This window comes from Chaetodon auriga, chromosome 10, assembly GCF_051107435.1.
Source record: "Chaetodon auriga isolate fChaAug3 chromosome 10, fChaAug3.hap1, whole genome shotgun sequence".
NCBI lineage: Eukaryota > Metazoa > Chordata > Actinopteri > Chaetodontiformes > Chaetodontidae > Chaetodon > Chaetodon auriga.
In genome coordinates this window covers 6,101,167-6,118,402 of record NC_135083.1, presented here as the reverse complement: position 1 = coordinate 6,118,402, position 17,236 = coordinate 6,101,167, and the positions used below count along the sequence as shown (strand labels likewise).

General features: G+C 44.4%; 2 protein-coding genes across 4 annotated transcripts; one reads left to right on the top strand and one right to left on the bottom strand.

Annotated features, from left to right (window-relative positions):
- Positions 1 to 621: 621 nt before the first annotated feature.
- Positions 622 to 5,415, top strand: LOC143327339 (putative G-protein coupled receptor 173). Of its 2 annotated transcripts, XM_076741627.1 has the most exons (3): positions 622 to 937; positions 1,574 to 1,670; positions 2,728 to 5,415. In XM_076741627.1, exon 3 carries the CDS (start codon positions 2,894 to 2,896, stop codon positions 4,097 to 4,099), a length of 1,206 nt encoding a protein of 401 aa, XP_076597742.1. In that variant the 5' UTR covers positions 622 to 937; positions 1,574 to 1,670; positions 2,728 to 2,893; the 3' UTR covers positions 4,100 to 5,415. The 2 variants fall into 2 exon arrangements, with proteins under 2 accessions (XP_076597742.1, XP_076597744.1); XM_076741629.1 differs by lacking the exons at positions 622 to 937; positions 1,574 to 1,670 and adding an exon at positions 1,898 to 2,631.
- Positions 5,416 to 9,141: 3,726 nt separating this feature from the next.
- On the bottom strand, positions 9,142 to 15,856 carry wdr13 (WD repeat domain 13). 2 transcript variants are annotated; one of them, XM_076741284.1, is made up of 10 exons: positions 15,540 to 15,856; positions 14,913 to 15,000; positions 14,555 to 14,786; positions 14,048 to 14,157; positions 13,659 to 13,789; positions 13,264 to 13,571; positions 11,229 to 11,409; positions 10,927 to 11,068; positions 10,647 to 10,765; positions 9,142 to 10,033 (listed from the first exon to the last, which is right to left on the bottom strand). In XM_076741284.1, exons 2-10 carry the CDS (start codon positions 14,951 to 14,953, stop codon positions 9,849 to 9,851), a joined length of 1,449 nt encoding a protein of 482 aa, XP_076597399.1. In that variant the 5' UTR covers positions 14,954 to 15,000; positions 15,540 to 15,856; the 3' UTR covers positions 9,142 to 9,848. The 2 variants fall into 2 exon arrangements, with proteins under 2 accessions (XP_076597399.1, XP_076597400.1); XM_076741285.1 differs by lacking the exon at positions 15,540 to 15,856 and adding an exon at positions 15,093 to 15,238.
- Positions 15,857 to 17,236: the final 1,380 nt, after the last annotated feature.

The following is a 17,236-nucleotide window of genomic DNA, read 5'->3' as shown; positions in this document are numbered from 1 at the left end:
GCTGATAAACTGACATCCTCTGCACGGTGAAGCTCAAACACTCGACTGCAGGAATGAAAGAAGATAAAATAAAAGTCGAAAACATAAAATTAAGCGAGGCGTAAGGTCCAAAAGATGGGACTGAAATGTGAGATACAGCTGCAGTGAATTTACAAGCAATAGATGAGCATTCACAGGCCTCAAGGTTCAGCTATGTTACAAAACCCAAACATGAAAACATAAAGCACACTGAAAAAATGAGCTGCACTCTTTATGGGATGACGATGACGCTTCATTATTAGTTTTATTATTTTCCTCTGGAGAAGGAGGCCCACCATCCTTCCAGAGGACCCAGAATCCCTTGCTGCAGCCCTGCCGGGCCTGTCTGTCTCATCCTGGGGTCCAGTCAGTCAGCCCGCTCTGCCAGCAGGGCCAGGAGACCAATGAACAGCTGCAGCTCCTCGCTTTGTCCACGCTGGAGACAACAGACGCGTCATACATGAAGAGAGAGACGCGCAGAATAAAACATCACTTTCAAGTTATGGCTCACACAATACCGCACAGGTCCGCCTCTCTCTCTCTCTCTCTCTCTCTCTCTCTCTCTCTCTCTCTCTCTCTCTCTCTCTCTCTCCGAATAAAACCGACCGCTTCCGCGAATGTGCGAGCTGCCTCCTTGCAAGCAGCCATAATTGGGATTATTCAGGAATAATTCGCCTAATCCAGCCGCGTTGTTTTGGTTCGCCTTCTCTTTTTTTTTTTACCATCATGATCCCGATCATGAAGTCGTGATTTCGGCATCGTCTGCGATGTGAATCCCCTCGTGACATCGCTGGATTTGTCCAAAAAAAGAAAAAAAAAATGCATTTGTTCTGTCATGGAGGCTTTTTATTGTGGACTATTGAGATGTAGTCCACCTTCGCTGGACAGCAAAACAAAGACTGCATATTAACACTTCTGGGTAAATACATCGCCCTTTTTTTTTTTTTTAATTTTTTTTTTTTTTTTTAATTATTTGGTGACTGAAAGATGGGAAAAAGAGACGTGTCGAGGCTGTTGTCTGTGTGGACTAATTGTTCTGGTGCCACTAGCCAATATACATGCCAAGACGATTCATTTAGGGGATGCGCGATCTTTTTTTCCTCTCTATCGTCTGTGGGTGGGTTATTATAAGCATTGAAAATCTGACATCATGTTGGATATGTGAACAGATGTATTATTATTATTATTTTTACCGCGTCTGTTTCCAGGCTTCTGGAAATCCACCTTCGACGTGATGCAACCTAAAATCTGTTTTCTCGGATGATATTCAGACACAGAGCAAATGAACACATCCCTCTCCGTGAAACTGTAAAAGGGAGGCAGTGGATATCTTTTTTTCACGTATCTCTTAAATGTGGCTTAACGGCAGGGTCCTCGTCCTGGACTGTTTGATCAGCTGTTGATTATTAGATCTCTACCGTCTTATGATTATTATATGTTTGCTCAATTCGATTTCCTCGCGGTGGATTTATGCATAACAGGTGTTGTTTGAGCCCGAGAGCACAGCAAGAGCATGAGGCTTTATTATGTGTTTTTCTCTCGATCTGACAAACAGTGAGACAGAGCGACTGGGATCATTTTTGGGTTTTTTGCCGTGACAGAAGAGCAGATCCAAAAAGGAAAAAAAAAAATAAAAAATGAGGGGATGAAAGGTAGGTTATCATCTCTCTCTCTCTCTTCCTCACACACACACGCACACGCACACACACACAAACACACACACAGCAGAGGTGATTTTGACACCTGTTCATCTGTTTTTCACTCCAGCCTGTGTTTCAGGCCTAGCTGACATGGCAGCCATTTGATCAGGTGAAATGATATTTGTCAAGGTGGCAGAGGGCTGTTATGTATGGGGGGGGGGGTGGGGGGGGGGGTGGGAAGCCTACAGTTACAGCAAATCATTTTGTGTTTCATGGCCTACATAGACAAGGCCCACCCAGACAAACCCAGCTGTGTTTTATTATCACCTCCTGCCCATAAACGCTTCACAGGGGAGGCTGCGTCTTGAATTCTGCTCCTTTTTTTTTTTTTTTTTTGTTGAATTTCCACATTTCTAATCGCGTCTTCTTAAAGCAAGGCTGACTTGCTGAAACACTGAGGCCTGGCGATGATAATCACAATGATAACTTCCTCCTCCCATTGAGTAAAATTCACATCACACGTAGGCCTGTGGTAAATAAGAGAAAAAACAGAAAAACAAATGGCCTCCCGCTCGGCTCCATTATATTCTCGTATGTGCAGTGAATGGCACAGATTACACCCTCTGCTCTTTAACTGACTGTCACGCACGTCCACGTGCACAGAGCAGCGGAGGGAAGGCAGAAAATGTTCTTTGCTCATTTACAACATCTCTGTTTGTTGGACATGCCCAGTGTTGGTTGTACTGTGTCTGCTCCATCCCCCTGTACACCCCCATGCATTCACTCAAACACCCACACTTGCACAAAGTATGTGAGCTGTTGTATCTTAGCAACGGGCAAGGTAATTACTGAGAGAGCCAAGGAGCTGGCATGCTGTGGAGCTGCTGATCTGATCCCAGCCATAGAGAAACAGGAAGGCAGAGATTTCCACTGTGTTGCCCAACACAGCACTTCTCTATCAATGGCGTTGAATGTAAGTTTTGCTTCCGATCAGTGGGCTGTTTTGGACCGAACGAGCGTGTCAGACATCTTGCTTTTCATTCCTCAAAATGTGTGTCTCTGTTCACAGGTGGTGAGGTTGTGGACAAAGAGGAAAGATGAGTCTGTCATGTAGAAAAGATCCTTACGGCCTCTCCTTGTAAAGACGAGGGAGCCGTGGGCGACGACGGCTGAGGGAGGATCAGTAGTGTGCATAAAGGGCCCGAACCAGGCAGGCTCTTGCGGAAGGTGACAGAATGGCTAACCAGAGCTTTGCCATCGATGGCCCCGGCAGTTTGCTGGCTGTGCTGGCCTCACAGAGCGGACTGGCTAGAGGCGGCAGCAGCAGCAGCAGTGACAGCAGCAGCAACAGCGGAGGAATCTCTGCCACAGATGTGTCTGCCTACTTTAAGCTGGTCTTCTTGGGTTTGATCATCTGTGTCAGCCTTGTAGGCAACCTCTTGGTCTCCCTGCTGGTCTTACGAGACAGGACACTTCACAAGGCTCCTTACTTCTTTCTCCTGGACCTGTGCCTGGCCGATGCAGTTCGCTCTGCCGCCTGTTTCCCCTTCGTGCTGGTTTCCGTCCACAACAGCTCGGCCTGGACTTACAGTGCCTTGAGTTGTAAAGTTGTGGCTTTTATGGCTGTGCTGTTTTGTTTTCACGCTGCCTTCATGCTGTTTTGCGTGGCTGTCACCCGCTACCTTGCCATCGCCCACCACCGATTCTACGCCAAGCGCATGACCATCTGGACCTGCGCCGCCATCATTTGTATGGTGTGGACTCTGGCTGTCGCCATGGCGTTCCCACCTGTCTTTGATGTGGGGACATACAAGTTCATCCGCGATGAGGATCAGTGCATTTTTGAACACCGCTACCTGAAGACCAACGATACCCTGGGCTTCATGCTCATGCTAGCTGTGGTGGTCCTGGCCACGCACGGCTTCTACGCCAAACTGCTGCTGTTTGAGTACAGGCACCGCAAGATGAAACCTGTCCAGCTAGTGCCAGCCATCAGCCAGAACTGGACCTTCCACGGTCCTGGGGCCACAGGTCAAGCTGCTGCTAACTGGATTGCAGGGTTCGGACGTGGGCCCATGCCACCCACTCTGTTGGGCATCAGGCAAAATTTACACAATCAACACCGGCGGCTGCTCGGGATGGAAGAGGTGAGGTCAGAGAGGAGGCTGGGCAGGATGTTCTACACCATCACCCTGCTCTTCCTGGTCCTCTGGGCTCCCTACATCGTGGCGTGCTTCTGGAGGGTGTTCGTCAAGTCCTGCACCATCCCTCACAGGTACCTCTCCATCACAGTGTGGATGAGCTTCGCCCAAGCCGGAGTCAACCCCATCTTCTGTCTCCTGCTCAACGAGGACCTGAGGAAAGTGCTGAGAGCTCACCTGCCGACCTACTGGAGGACTAAACAACACCTGCCCCAAGACGAGGCCTACTGCATTATGTGATACGATATGACCTTAATGAAGAGAATGTTTCAGGTCTTAAAGGGAAATCTGGAGAATAGATGTGATGTAATGCACCTTGGTTAAGTGTCTGTTTTGTTGTTTTGCACAACAAAATCCAATTTTTGCCAACAAATTCAGGCACAGTGCCATCTCATTAAGAATGTTGATGTGTGAGTAAATGTGTCAGGCGCAGAGGTTTGATCAGGGCGATAGAAAAAGCCCTGGTACCATTTTAATGGTTTGTATTTCTGATGATGTACTGTATGATTAAATAAGTAGGAAAGATCACAACAATCACCACTCCAACTAAGTGTGACAGATGCCATTTTAAAATAATGTTGCCTTATTTCAGTGGGACACGCCCCAGAGCTTTCAGCTGAGAATTAGTTTCTGTGTCACATGAGGCACAAAACAGACACACAGAGGGTTGAAATCCTTGAAGAAATGTGCTGTGGACTGTGAATAGAAAGTGTTGATCAGAGCGTTACTAACTCTGAAACAGATCAAGGAACTCAAAGGGTCTGAATGGATTGATAGCCCACCCCGGACGCCTTTTCATGTAATTCAAAGGAGACTGCAGAATATCGAATGGACCCAATAACCTTGGATACATTTAAATAGCTGTTGTGAACCCAAGAAGCCCCTAACATGCTTGATTTTTTGGACTTGATTTAGGGCGTGTCAGGTTTCTTTGTATCATAAAAATTGCCTGTTTTCCTTTATTTGTAAACTATACATGTTAAGCAGATGACACTATTTTGAAATATGACTTGATTTCATATTGTATAGACTGTACAGGAATGTATATTCCTGCTTGTGTGTTTTTATATAGCAATTGTGTGTATGTGTGCGTGTGAGAGGAAGAGGTGGGAAAGAGAGGAGAGGAGGGAGGAAGATGAGAGAAATAATGATGATAGAATAGGTTCCAGTGATATTGAGTCAGTATGGAAGCAGCCTCATCTTGGTGTCTCAAAATCATGCAAAATTGCACAATCATCATATGGAAATTTATCCTTTAAATGGATTTCCGTAACTGAAAATGTAGTCTGATTTTTAATGGTGATGTACAAGCAAATGTGAACTATAGTGGGATAATGAAAAAGGGGGGGTGAATAATTAGAAAACAACACTTGTACATTGCAAACAGGCCATAGGATTTAATGACTTGAATGATCATGTCAATTACGTCGTTTTAAAAAGTCATTAGCAAATGAACATTTATTTGCAAATGATGATCTTGGGAATGTTTTTAAAGTACTGTTATGCTCTCACCAAAATACAAAAAAAAAAAAAAGAAGAAAAAACAAAAGAAGAAATGAAGTGGCACTTAATGTGAAGGAAACTTGAATGTTACAAGGCCCTCTGAATATTTCCCCTCAACATAAATGTCACCATTTGAGCATCCTGGATCACAGTAAGTTCAAAATCTAAACATCTTCGGGCTGCATACGACCCCAGAGATGTTTGCTGTATGGAAACCGGCTTAGACTACATTAAGATGTCTCTCCAAATTAAGATTCATGTAATACAAATGTCAGACCTACAGTATGTTAGGCATAGATATATTTGTGCAGTCAATTTTCTAAATGTGGACACTTGCACAGCATACTGTATTAGCATGCATCCCACTGCATTTCATAGATTCAAGCCTGTGGATTACAACTTGTACAGATGTTGATATGGAAAGACGAAGTGAAAAGTGAACCGAGGTCCATAATTTTTACGTCCGGCATTCCTTCGCGAGATGATATTCTGTAACTGTACAGTTTAACTGAGGTGGTTCTTTTGCCCACTCATCAATAAAGACTCTACTTTTGATGCATTCTGAGTCATGACCTGCCGAGATGTTGACATGGCTGGATCCCCTGTGGAGAGCACTTGTCAGGAAATAGGCCACTTTACGGTACCTATAGCACAAATTACATCCTGTGTTTGTTTTTTTTTTTGTTCCCGAACATAAACCAAAATAAAAGGTACAGTCGAGCTTTTGTGCACTTCACTGCATGAAATGAAAAAGTGATTTTGGCACTTTGAGTGCTGACTGACACGTGCTGAGGAGTCAAGATAATATGTGGTTTCTTACTCGAGTGCAGCCTTTTAGAAACAGACGGGTGTTTAAATACAGAAAAGAGCTGAAAAGACATGAGAACAAAACATGTGATTGGAACTTTCCTGCAAAGTGACACGATGTAATGCTTACTAACCAGCTCAGCTACGAAGGAAAATGACCAGATAATTTTAAGTGCTAAGACAGGAGCACAAATACAGAAGACTCACAAAGTAAATAACATGATTAAACAGGGTCACATATGTTATAAAACAACGGCCATCTAGAGCTTGCTAACATTAGCCACCATGAGCTAGTGGTCATACCAGACCAGGAGAGGCTGTAGCAGCAAAACCCCTGACTGTACTGACCCGAGCAAGACCGCCTTTTATTTCTTATGAATTCAACGGTACATTCGTCAGAGGAAGAACGTGTTATTTCCACTCTCAAAAACTGCCCTTCAAGCAATGAAGCAAAAACAAATATGTTGCAAGATCCTTGAAACGTGGTCGAAAAACAGAAAAAAAGAACGAGAGGACTCGAGCATAAAGGCACTGAAAGACTAACTCCAAAGATGATGTTAATTAACATTTAGGCTTAAAACCAACACTGGATGTTGATGTTTCAAAGCAGAACCTTTAAATGTGATGAGTTCTTTTTTTTTTTTTTACCACACCAAATGACATATCAAAGGGAACATTTAATACAACATAAAATCCAAAAATGGTGACTGTAAAATAATGTAAATCCTCTGTACCGGGCTTTTCAAGTGGCAGCTGAGGAATCTTTTGTGTAAAGCGAGAAATGGGTTTAAGGCAGTATCCAATCGCTCAATAGACCAGAAAAACAAATTTTATTCTCCAAAACTCTCATATGCTTGCAGTTCGATATCTGGATGAATAAAGGTCCATTTTAACAGGTAAAAAAAGCATCAATAAAATAGCTTGTGTAGTGAATCTCTCTCTCATGTACAGCAAACCTTATGCAACCAACCATACTACATAATTATGCTTCAGACACAAAATATATGCAAAGGGTGGGGAGAAAAATCCAGCCATCTCATGATCACGTATTCTCTCGACAAACAATTCCCGTATATTTTAATTCGAATGAGAGATAATTTCCATTGTCTTCAATTCTGCACTCAGACTGTGGCTGATGGAAAAGATGCTTTCATTGTGCGCAGCATCAGCTGTGTGAACCTCCTCTAAATAGTCCAGGTTTAACAGGTTGTATCCGACTGTGCCTCTCTGTCTCACCAGAACTGATGTTGAAGATTCATCTAAAGTGCTTATTTTTAGTTTTCTTCCCACTTCTCTCCAAGATACACCACAACAAAGGCTGTCTTACTCATTTGTGAAAACTTATCCTCGCCCACTGTATCTTCTGAAGATGCCGAGCTGTGCAGAGGCCTTGTTGCATTGTCCTAACAGAGCACTCGCACAGGAGAAGTTTAGTGTTTCTCTCCTGGATAAGGTTTTTTTTTTTTTTCAGCACCTATCCTGCCTGTTTCAAACAAAGCCCTGTCCTGACCTTCCCAGACAGCAACCATTCATTGTGCTTTCACTCCCACACAGCCACATTTATACGTCACAATACCCCCACCAACCTTGAGAGGGAAACAATCAAGTCTGAGGGCGCTGCATTTGTGCATAAATCACACATAATGTGTTTGAAATGTTAAACACAGATTCCTACGCACTGTGCTTCACTCTGACTTTTGTCCAACCACTTTCCAAAATTTTTAGTTAATTATGTATTTCCTTCTCTTACCATGAGACTGTGCAAATAGTGTTGAGACGGCAGTGTGAGAGTAATGCCATTATGCATTAGTCTGAGGAATGAACACTAATGTATTAGCTTCAGAGCTTGTCTAGACTGAGAACAGATGTTTCTACATGTGAGGGAGCTTGAATGTGTGGTTATGATCTACCTCAGGTTTCTAACTGGGGGTCAGGGCCCGTCAAAGAGGTCCAAGAAATATTTGAGGGATGACCAGCTGAACAAAATTCAGACTATGCTGTTTTTGTATGTAGTGCTCGATACTAGAAATCCTGCAAATGAAACAATATCAGAAAAGGAAAAATGACTCCTTGGTCACCGCTCATGTCCAGACTAAGACCATGAGGGGACAGACGTCAGCATTACTTTAAGGGATCATAATCCAAAAAGGTTGGAAACCTCTGACCTACCTGAGTTTGTGGATGCTTACCTGCAGCTGACTACCCCCCCGGTGATGCTGACAAAATCTATGATGATGTATTTAACTGAAAACCTAAAGTATTGACAATGTGAGGACATTTTGCTGTTAGGTTGTTGGCACACACAAGAAACTGCTGGAGACTACACAGAGCTAACATCAGCATGCTAACATGCGCACAGTGAAAATGCTAACATGCTAATTTCACAACAAGGCCTGTATATGTAATGTTAGCACATAATGTAGCCACTTTAGCATGTTAGCATGCAAGGATTTGCTAATTAGCACTATACACAAACAGCAGCTGAGGATGATGTGAATGTCATTAGTTTTGCAGGTATTTTGTCACAAGTATCGAAGGATGGACGCACCATCTGCAGATCCACGCTGCTAGCACAGCTAAAAACATCATTATCAATGTGGTAATTGTGATCTTTTGGCAAGCAGACAAAGATATTTACTATTTTTCCTCTGCTAGAACTCTCTAAAAAGGTTTAACATTGTCAAACCATAAAAAGACTACATATAAGCTTTCACACTGTTAAAACTAAAACCCCAAAACCTTAAGTCATAAAACAAAATTTATCACCCAGCTCCAAATGCAACAGCACATTTTCACACATCCTTTAGTCACTGATGTAGGGGGGAATCCTGTGTAGATCTTGAAGACCCACACAATGACTAACACACTCCTACACTGTCGGTTTGACCACCCTACTACATTATTCTGTTCTTACTATTTCCGATTTTCCATTGTTTCAAATATGTTTTGGGAAAAAAGAAACAAAGCCTGCAAACAGTTACAGTAGTTTATTCCGTATGTGCGTTAAATAAATTATAGGAATCTGCAACCAGCATGAACAGAACAGACACACGCACACACACAGATCAGTACAAACACATACTTAAAAACACACTTTTGTGACGATCGATTTGATATGCCTACCGACTGAGTCTGAGTTCAATGTCATGCACATGGTCTCAAATGCAAACAGGCAATTGCAGAACTGACAGCAAATAAGGCGGTTTTACTACACTTGATTACACCGCTTGAATAACAGTTACATAAATAGTGAACTAGATCTATGCCAGAGGGACCGTCAGTGTGATACAAAGTGTTGGATCTTGTTTTCTCTGGAAGATTACGTTGTACACTCTTCACATAAATTCAGTCAAATCCGTACGAGTCAGAGGTAAGCCATGACACATGCATGGGAGTAGTGCTCTTTCTTCCTTTGTTGAAAAGCAATTTCTCAGCTGCAGCTGTAGGAGTACTGACACACACACACACACAACCCATCCCCCCACCTATTGAATTTCTAAGACAGCCCTACCACCTACACAACATGGTGTTCTATCTGATTGCACTTGAGTATCGTTAAATTAAACGTTTAATGCAGCCTGTTACATTCCAGTGAAAATCTACAGACTTGTTATTGGACGGTTACAGAGCGGCAGGCCTTTTGTATGCGGTGGATGGAAGCGTTTTATTGGTGGGTCAGTCACTTCTGCTCCCGCCTCCAGATGATGACCATGCCGGTGGAGTCGGCAGACGCCAGTAAACTCTCGTCGCAGTTGAAGCTGACGTCCAGCACCGGTCCCCCGTGACCCTGTAACTTGTTCACTATCGCCTTGGTGTTGCGTTCGACGTCGAAGAAGTAGACACAGGCGTCCTCGCTGCCAGTCACTGTGTCAGGGGGAACAACACAGCCTTTAAATATCGAGCAGGGAGAAAATGGAGATGATGCTCAAAACTCCAGAGATAACCAAATGAGGCCCGTTTTGACTCCTTCTCCCTCGGTTCATGTCAGTTCACGTCCTTTCGCAAAGTGTCAGCAACCACGCTGCTTTTGTAAAAATGAAACGGTAACACATCCACCAGCGAAAATTCTTGAGGGCATTTTTATGAGTGAGATGTTTCTGTTAATTGGAAACGCGAACCTGATAATTTAAACAGTGACAAGTCTTGAATAAAATGAGCAGTTGAGGTGAGGAAAGTCAAGTAAGGTGAAGATATGAGAGAGCGCCAAACGTTACTGCTCTCATGGACACAACATGCAGCGTTACTGATTATATACTCCTTCAATTCACTCAAACATACGAAATGTACGAGCTCACAACAAGGCGGGTTTCTGAATCGCTGAGATGTTGCTATTTTGGCTTTTCTTCTTATCCAAAAGCAGGAGTATGCTATTTTTTGCACATCGCTTTTTCCACATTGGCTAGCCTGCAGCTTATAATGAGCTGTGGTCTAATTTTCTACTCAGCTATCACAGCAGGAACACTGAGAGACTTCTTACCCACACAGGCCCCCTGTCTGAAAGACATGAGGGGGCAGAAGATGCTATGAACCAGCTGGGATCCGTGCTGGATGGGGAAGCTTCTCTTCAGTTGCAGTGTGCCGTCATTGTCCACCACCCTGCCAACGCAAAGGTGGCACAACTGATCAGATTCAGCTTAAGGGCGTAAATACATCTTCACACACCTTCCACGCTAATGAGGATAGCTTTAAATTATAGTTCAGCACTGCAGAGACAAAACTGCCTCTTAATAAACACTGACTTGCCCTTACAGACTGACCTGTACAGCAGCAGCTTATTGACACAGGCGTTAATCAGCAGGGAGGGGTCTCTGGCCTCTCTGCTAATCCAGGACCGAGCAGATATGCTGCAGATGGAGCTGCCTTCGCTCACCACCAGACGCTTGGCTTTGGTCAGCTTCCCTGTGTGGGGGGGCAGGCAGAAACAGCGGAGACCGGCAGACACACATCAACCGCTTTTCCTCTCAACCAGAAACACGGCTCGGTGCATGAGACGAAAACTAATTATCATTAGCGATCCCGTCACTGCACACTCGCCAAGATGGAAATGCTGCGAGCGTACCTGTGGCCATGTCAAAGAGGAAGGAGAAGATGCTCCCCCTGTCATCACCAGCCCAAAGGATCCTCCCCGGAGCATCAAAGGACAGAGACAGCACGCGGCCTGTCAGCTTACTGGAGCCCCCCTTCACCTTCTTCCCAGTGGAGATGTTCACCACCTGCAGGTGGTGCTTGCTGTTCCCCACCTGCATCACAGAACTGGGAGTGAGGCCCTTCATTATTTACACAGAGCAGCGCTGAGACACTGATTGGGGAAAGCGCTGGTTGTAGGTGCAGTTAGACTGAAAAGGTTAATGTAAAAAATAAGAAACTGTGAAACTGTGAAATCCAACAGAAAGCTTCTACTGTCATCTGGTGTTCAAGCAGATGAGACCAATTAAACCAGTGTAAACCAGAAGGAAATACATTCCTTCCTCTCCTCTAATGTTACTGCTTATTGCTGGTCCAAACATCCATCATGTCCCATTTAATACGGCGTAAATGGACACTGCTGTGCACGGCTCTGTTTTCATTTTACACTCATCGATTAATGCATTTGCCATTGAAAAAGTAGAGTAAAAACAAAATTATCCAAGACATTTACCACTTTTGTTTTGGTGACAAAAGATGACATTCAGTTGTAAAATTCTATTCAAAGCCTGCAGAGTGTAAATATGCATGAAGTCACTGGTAATGAGGTGAAGAGCTATTATTGGGAAGTTTGGCCTCTGTGTGCTTTAGTGTTTTGTGAATACACTTGTTCTGAGTGACAAAAGATGCATGATGATTAATTCATTTTACAGCATGTTATGAGCAACCCAGATTCCCAAAAAAACAGTTGGGACGCTGTTTAAGTCATAAATTAAACAGAATGTGATAATTTGCTCATCCTTTTTGACATACGCTCATTTGAAAACAGCACAAAGACAATATGTCCAATGTTGGGACAGGAGCAGCTGAAGACTGGGAAAGATGTGGAACGCTCCAAAAACACCTGTTTTTGTAAACAAGCTGATTGGTAACAGGTGAGCGTATCATGATTGGGGATGAAAGGGGCATCCTGGAAAGGCTCTGTTGTTCACAAGCGAGGATGGAGCGAGGTTCACCACTTTGTGAACACATGATTGGATGAAGGATGTTACTACATGAGCTCAGGGACACATTGTAGAACATTTTTGGAGTCAGGGTTGTAAACTGAAGAGGATATAAAAGCTACAAAAGTCACTGTCAGTGATTTGGGGTTGATCTCTGTGTATACCAGGATACTATAAGTCAGGACAGAGCAAAATTGAACATTTTTATAAAATTCTGAATGTCGTATCTCAGAAAACTGCACTGTGCCCTCAACTGTCAAGAAAACAGCAAAGGTGTTGCAGTAAATGAGCTGGCTGGGTGATGACACATACAGGAAAGATGAAAAAGATTTACTGTTTGTCAGGTTTAAGCGGCGCCTTGCCTCAAAAGGTGTTCACACTTTGTGAACTTTTCGAGTTTGACACAAACTAAATGCTGACATCATGTGCACTGGTTCAAGTCGTCTTTGTGAGGCAAAATCTGCAAACACAGTTTTAAACTGCGGTGTGTAGTCAGAGATTTGACATGTCAGAATAAAGCATCACATACTTTCTGCTTACCACAATGAATGAATGCAGCTATACAACTGTTAAGCAGCAGATTATTACATATTACTGAAAATATTTTTACTTTTTCTAAGAAATTTTGAATTATCATTTACTTTGACATCAACATCAAAGTATCAATGCTGGTATTGACTTCTGTTGGTACATTAAAAGAAGATCATATGAAACTGCAGGTGAGAAGGACAATTAGGAGGAAGTATAACAGTCTAAGACAAAAATGGTGCATCTTCACTCATAAATGTTAACATTGAGAGCACAAAAAGATGTCTAGGATGAAAAACTAAAACTAAAAAACGGCTAATTTGGAGGATCTGCCCACATTTCTTTCTAGTCTTACATTTAGTTCTTAGGTGTTTTTCAACATTGTTACTTGAGTACTAGAGAATAAATACATGATAACGTGTCTCCAACGGGACTCACCACAGTGAGATTGTTATTCATGGGCTGGAAGGTGCAGCAGAGCAGCTCGCTGGATTCAGGGTCTCTGACCTCTCGGATGCACCGACCGTCCTCCGTGTTCCAGATTCGCAGAGTCCCGTCTAGCGATGTCGACACAATGATGTCATTGCTCAGAGACCAAGCAAAGTCTGTGACAGGACCTCCGTGACCTTTCAGGGTCACCTTAACACTGGGAGGAGACGGGGACAACGTCATGATGGACAGGGTGCCATCCAGTGAGCAGCAGGCAAGGAGGTGCTTGTCATCATTGGCAAACTGCAACCGTGGAACTAAAAGAGCGAGGACAGGAAGTGAAATCAATGTTGAAACTTAGTGTATACAAAAGGTTTGTCATGGATTAAAACCCACTGACTTACCAGCAGAGTCAACATGTTGGTCAAATATGTGGTGCATGCCGGCAAAAGCATAATTTTCACTCAAAGTTGTGTCTCCTGCCATGGCACGACTGGCCTCTGCCACTGAGGTGGGCACCAAACTGCCCGGAGGCCTGCAGCCAGAAATACAAACCACTGTGTGAGCACATAATCAATACAACACACCTCACAACCCTTCCCTACAGCTGACGACTCAATATGAGAGATCCGACCATTACTCAATGCAACCAAACTGGAGTTACAGCCAGTAAATCCAACAAAATGCACGAGCTCAAAGGACAGCTAAATCAAAGGGGATTCAATTGCTCGAGGCGAGGAGACGAACTGCAGGATGTAAGCTGAGGATCTGTGCGTGCCGTTCTTCTGGGTACCTCTCATCGTAGACGGCTCGGTTCATCTGGGCCTGTAGCTGGTAGGAGCCTCTGCTGACGGACCGGCGGTGACCACGAGCCCCTTGAGCGCGGGGGTCCTCCTCGAAGTCCTGCACGAGAGGAGGGGGAGGGGGAGGGGAGCCGTAAGGGGGGAGACAGAACCTCGTAGGAGTGAGTGCGAGTAGAGAAAGAACCACAAAGAACCATCAAATAACCAGCAGTAATTCTTGAAAACTTATCGAGATTACCGTGCATTTTTACGTTAATGACACTGCACATATGCACGGGCAATGCCAGCCACTTCAACCAAGCTGCTCAGCTTAATATGCATGGGCAACCAACATGTTTGGCTATGCTGCTGATTGATGAACACTAAGGTCTAGTCATCCAGATGGCTCTCATATGTTTTATCCTATATTTTCATTTCCAACCCCCCCCCACTCCCACCCCTGCCTCCTATTCCTCCTCCTCTACTTTCCCTGCCCTTTCGGTTTCTCTGGGTCTGACCTCCATGCGGTCCAGTGTGGTGCGGGAGCTGCGCACACTGCTGGCCCTGAAGCTGCTCTGCTCAGACAGGGGCCCGTAACGCAGGGCCAGCAGCTGACTGCGCAGCCTCAGGTACTGCCTGCGCAGACCCGGCTCAAAGCCACACTTGGCGTTCTCTCTGAGCAGCTGGCTGCGTCGGCGGATGTACTGAGTTCGGAACTGTGGGAACGTAGGCGTGCGGTAAGCATTGTACCTGGGGAGGGAAAAGAAGTGACACGGCACACACAATAACTCACAAGTGATCCATAAGCAATTACACGTCTGAATAGCTTCTTCATCAGTTTGGACTATTAAAGCCTGCTGCATGATTGAGTCTCACCTTGCGTCCACGGCCAAAACCTGCTGCCAAACTGCTGCCATTCCACAAGCACTCTGGGTAGAGAGGAATCCACTGCCAGGGCAGATTCCTGTCAAAATGCACATAACACACACCTCAAATCTTTAGCTACTCTCATGAATTACATGTCTGAGAAGGTGGCTTGGCTAAAATGATTGTTACCCTCATAGAAGTGAAATACTGTCTTCACCCACACCCTCCCATCCACAACGGTGAATCAAGAGATGATGCAGAATGCAATGGCACCACAGGGGAAAGGATGTTATTGGGCTGTTTCACTGTATGAGTTTGACACCCGGCCATAAAAGCTGAAGTGAAGTGAAATAGCGAATTAATGATTGTTCGGGGCATTTCCCCCCCTGTGGATAGCAAACAGCAGCCGGCGAGCCCTCTTGACAGCTAACGTCGCAAAGCTAGCTAACGTTAGCTAGCAATTAGCAAGTTAGCCACAACATCATATGCGATGTCCGCGCATAAACGTCCGTTTCCCACTCATTCTTTAACATACACAGAAAAACTATCAGTTTGCAGTTTTATACAGATTATAAGGCAGTGCTTTGGGTTAATACAGCAAGGAAACACCGACAAATACATGTGAAAACGGCTCACCTTCCTTAGCTTTTCTCCATCGCTGCGCTTTCCGTCAAGTCACGTGACGCGGCGGATGACCAGCCCCCTTTCTGATGTGGAGCAACATGAATCCGGATGATGATTCAGAGTATTTCCATTTCCATGATTTATTGTTTGCTCAACATAACGAACAGGCCGCAATTTCATTAGATCTGGAACAACAACGGACCACGGCCAAAAGACGGACCCAACTTGATTTACAGCCCCGTGGTTTCGTCGGAAATTACATTTTCATTCAGCCATAATATTTCGCAACACAGAATTTATTCTGTTCCGTCCTCCCACCTCCTACACACAAGCACAAAGTAATAACAATGGAACTGCTTGTATTCAGATTTGAAGCGGTGCCTTCAGGGACCACAGGGGTCCTTGAGGGACAAAATAATCAATTGGTATATCAGCAATATTTGTCCAGCCTGTATAAAAGTCCACACAATGAAGAATGCAAAGGATGGCAGATTTGAACCTCACTTAATGATCCCTGCTATCATCCTCCACCCTTACAAACACAGAAGGCTAATTCTGCATTCATATGTAAGAATAAAATCATCCCATTTGGGACAAAATCCTAATCCTCAGTGTCAAATATGGCTCATAACACATGAGAGAAAGCCATCCCTGACCTAGTACACTAAAAAAGCCAAACACACTATCACGTAACATGAAAATGCTTTCTTGTCATGGACAATAGGTGAACACGCAGTTCCAGTGGCTTCACAATGGCAGTATTACAAGGTCAGCTCTGAGGTTTCGCCTGGCTCAGCAAAGACCTGCAGGGCTGTGGGGCATGCTGCTCAGCTGACGGGGCTCTTTGCTTGTTCGTGGCGCTCTTTCTCGAAGGGGCCCCAGTGACAGAGCCATTCACAAGCACGGGCCATAAATGACCGAGTTGAACACCACATTAAGCACTGCATTCTCAGAAATCAGCACCGACTCTGGAGCACAGCCAAAATGCCGGGAACGAAAGGTAAGCAACGAGGGACAAAAGTGTCGAGAAAATATTTAATTTATCTGGATGCCGAAAGAGCTGCATGTAACAAATTACACGATAAATTAAAAAGATATATTTAGAGAAAGTGACCGAGTGTTTCCAATCTTTTCAGGTAATAAGTCGGACAAGAAGTCAGCTACCAAGGTAGGAAAATCATGACTAAACTGGTCCAAAATTCCCATTTTCTTCTCAATCTGTACAACTGATTTTATTTACATTTGCTTTAATTTCACAGCAACCTCAGAGTCCTAAAGAGCAGCCGAAGAAAGGTGATCAGAAAGGAGATGATAACAAGAAGCAAGGAGGTAAACATTTATATGAACCTACATTTTGTCAGCATGTTATTTCAACCCACTGAATCAAATCTGTGCACAGACGATGTGATTTCCAAGCATAAAAAAAAAAAAAAAACATCTCCAGGTTTGTGCAGGATTGATTTAGGCCTTCAGCGGTTTGGGACGCTGCAATCACTCCCCGACATGTCTGGCACACGGTGTGGAAATGAGATGCTGTGATTGCTGTGTCCCCAGTGAAGGTATCTGTCTGTGTTTCATCCCCTCGCAGGACAGCCGAAGGGAGAGAAGCAATAACTTCCAGGCGTTCGTGAAGATGGCTTTGGAGACACTGCTGGGGTCCTGCCGTCGTAAACATGGGGGCCCCCGGGGCAAACAGGGCTGAGCGCGCC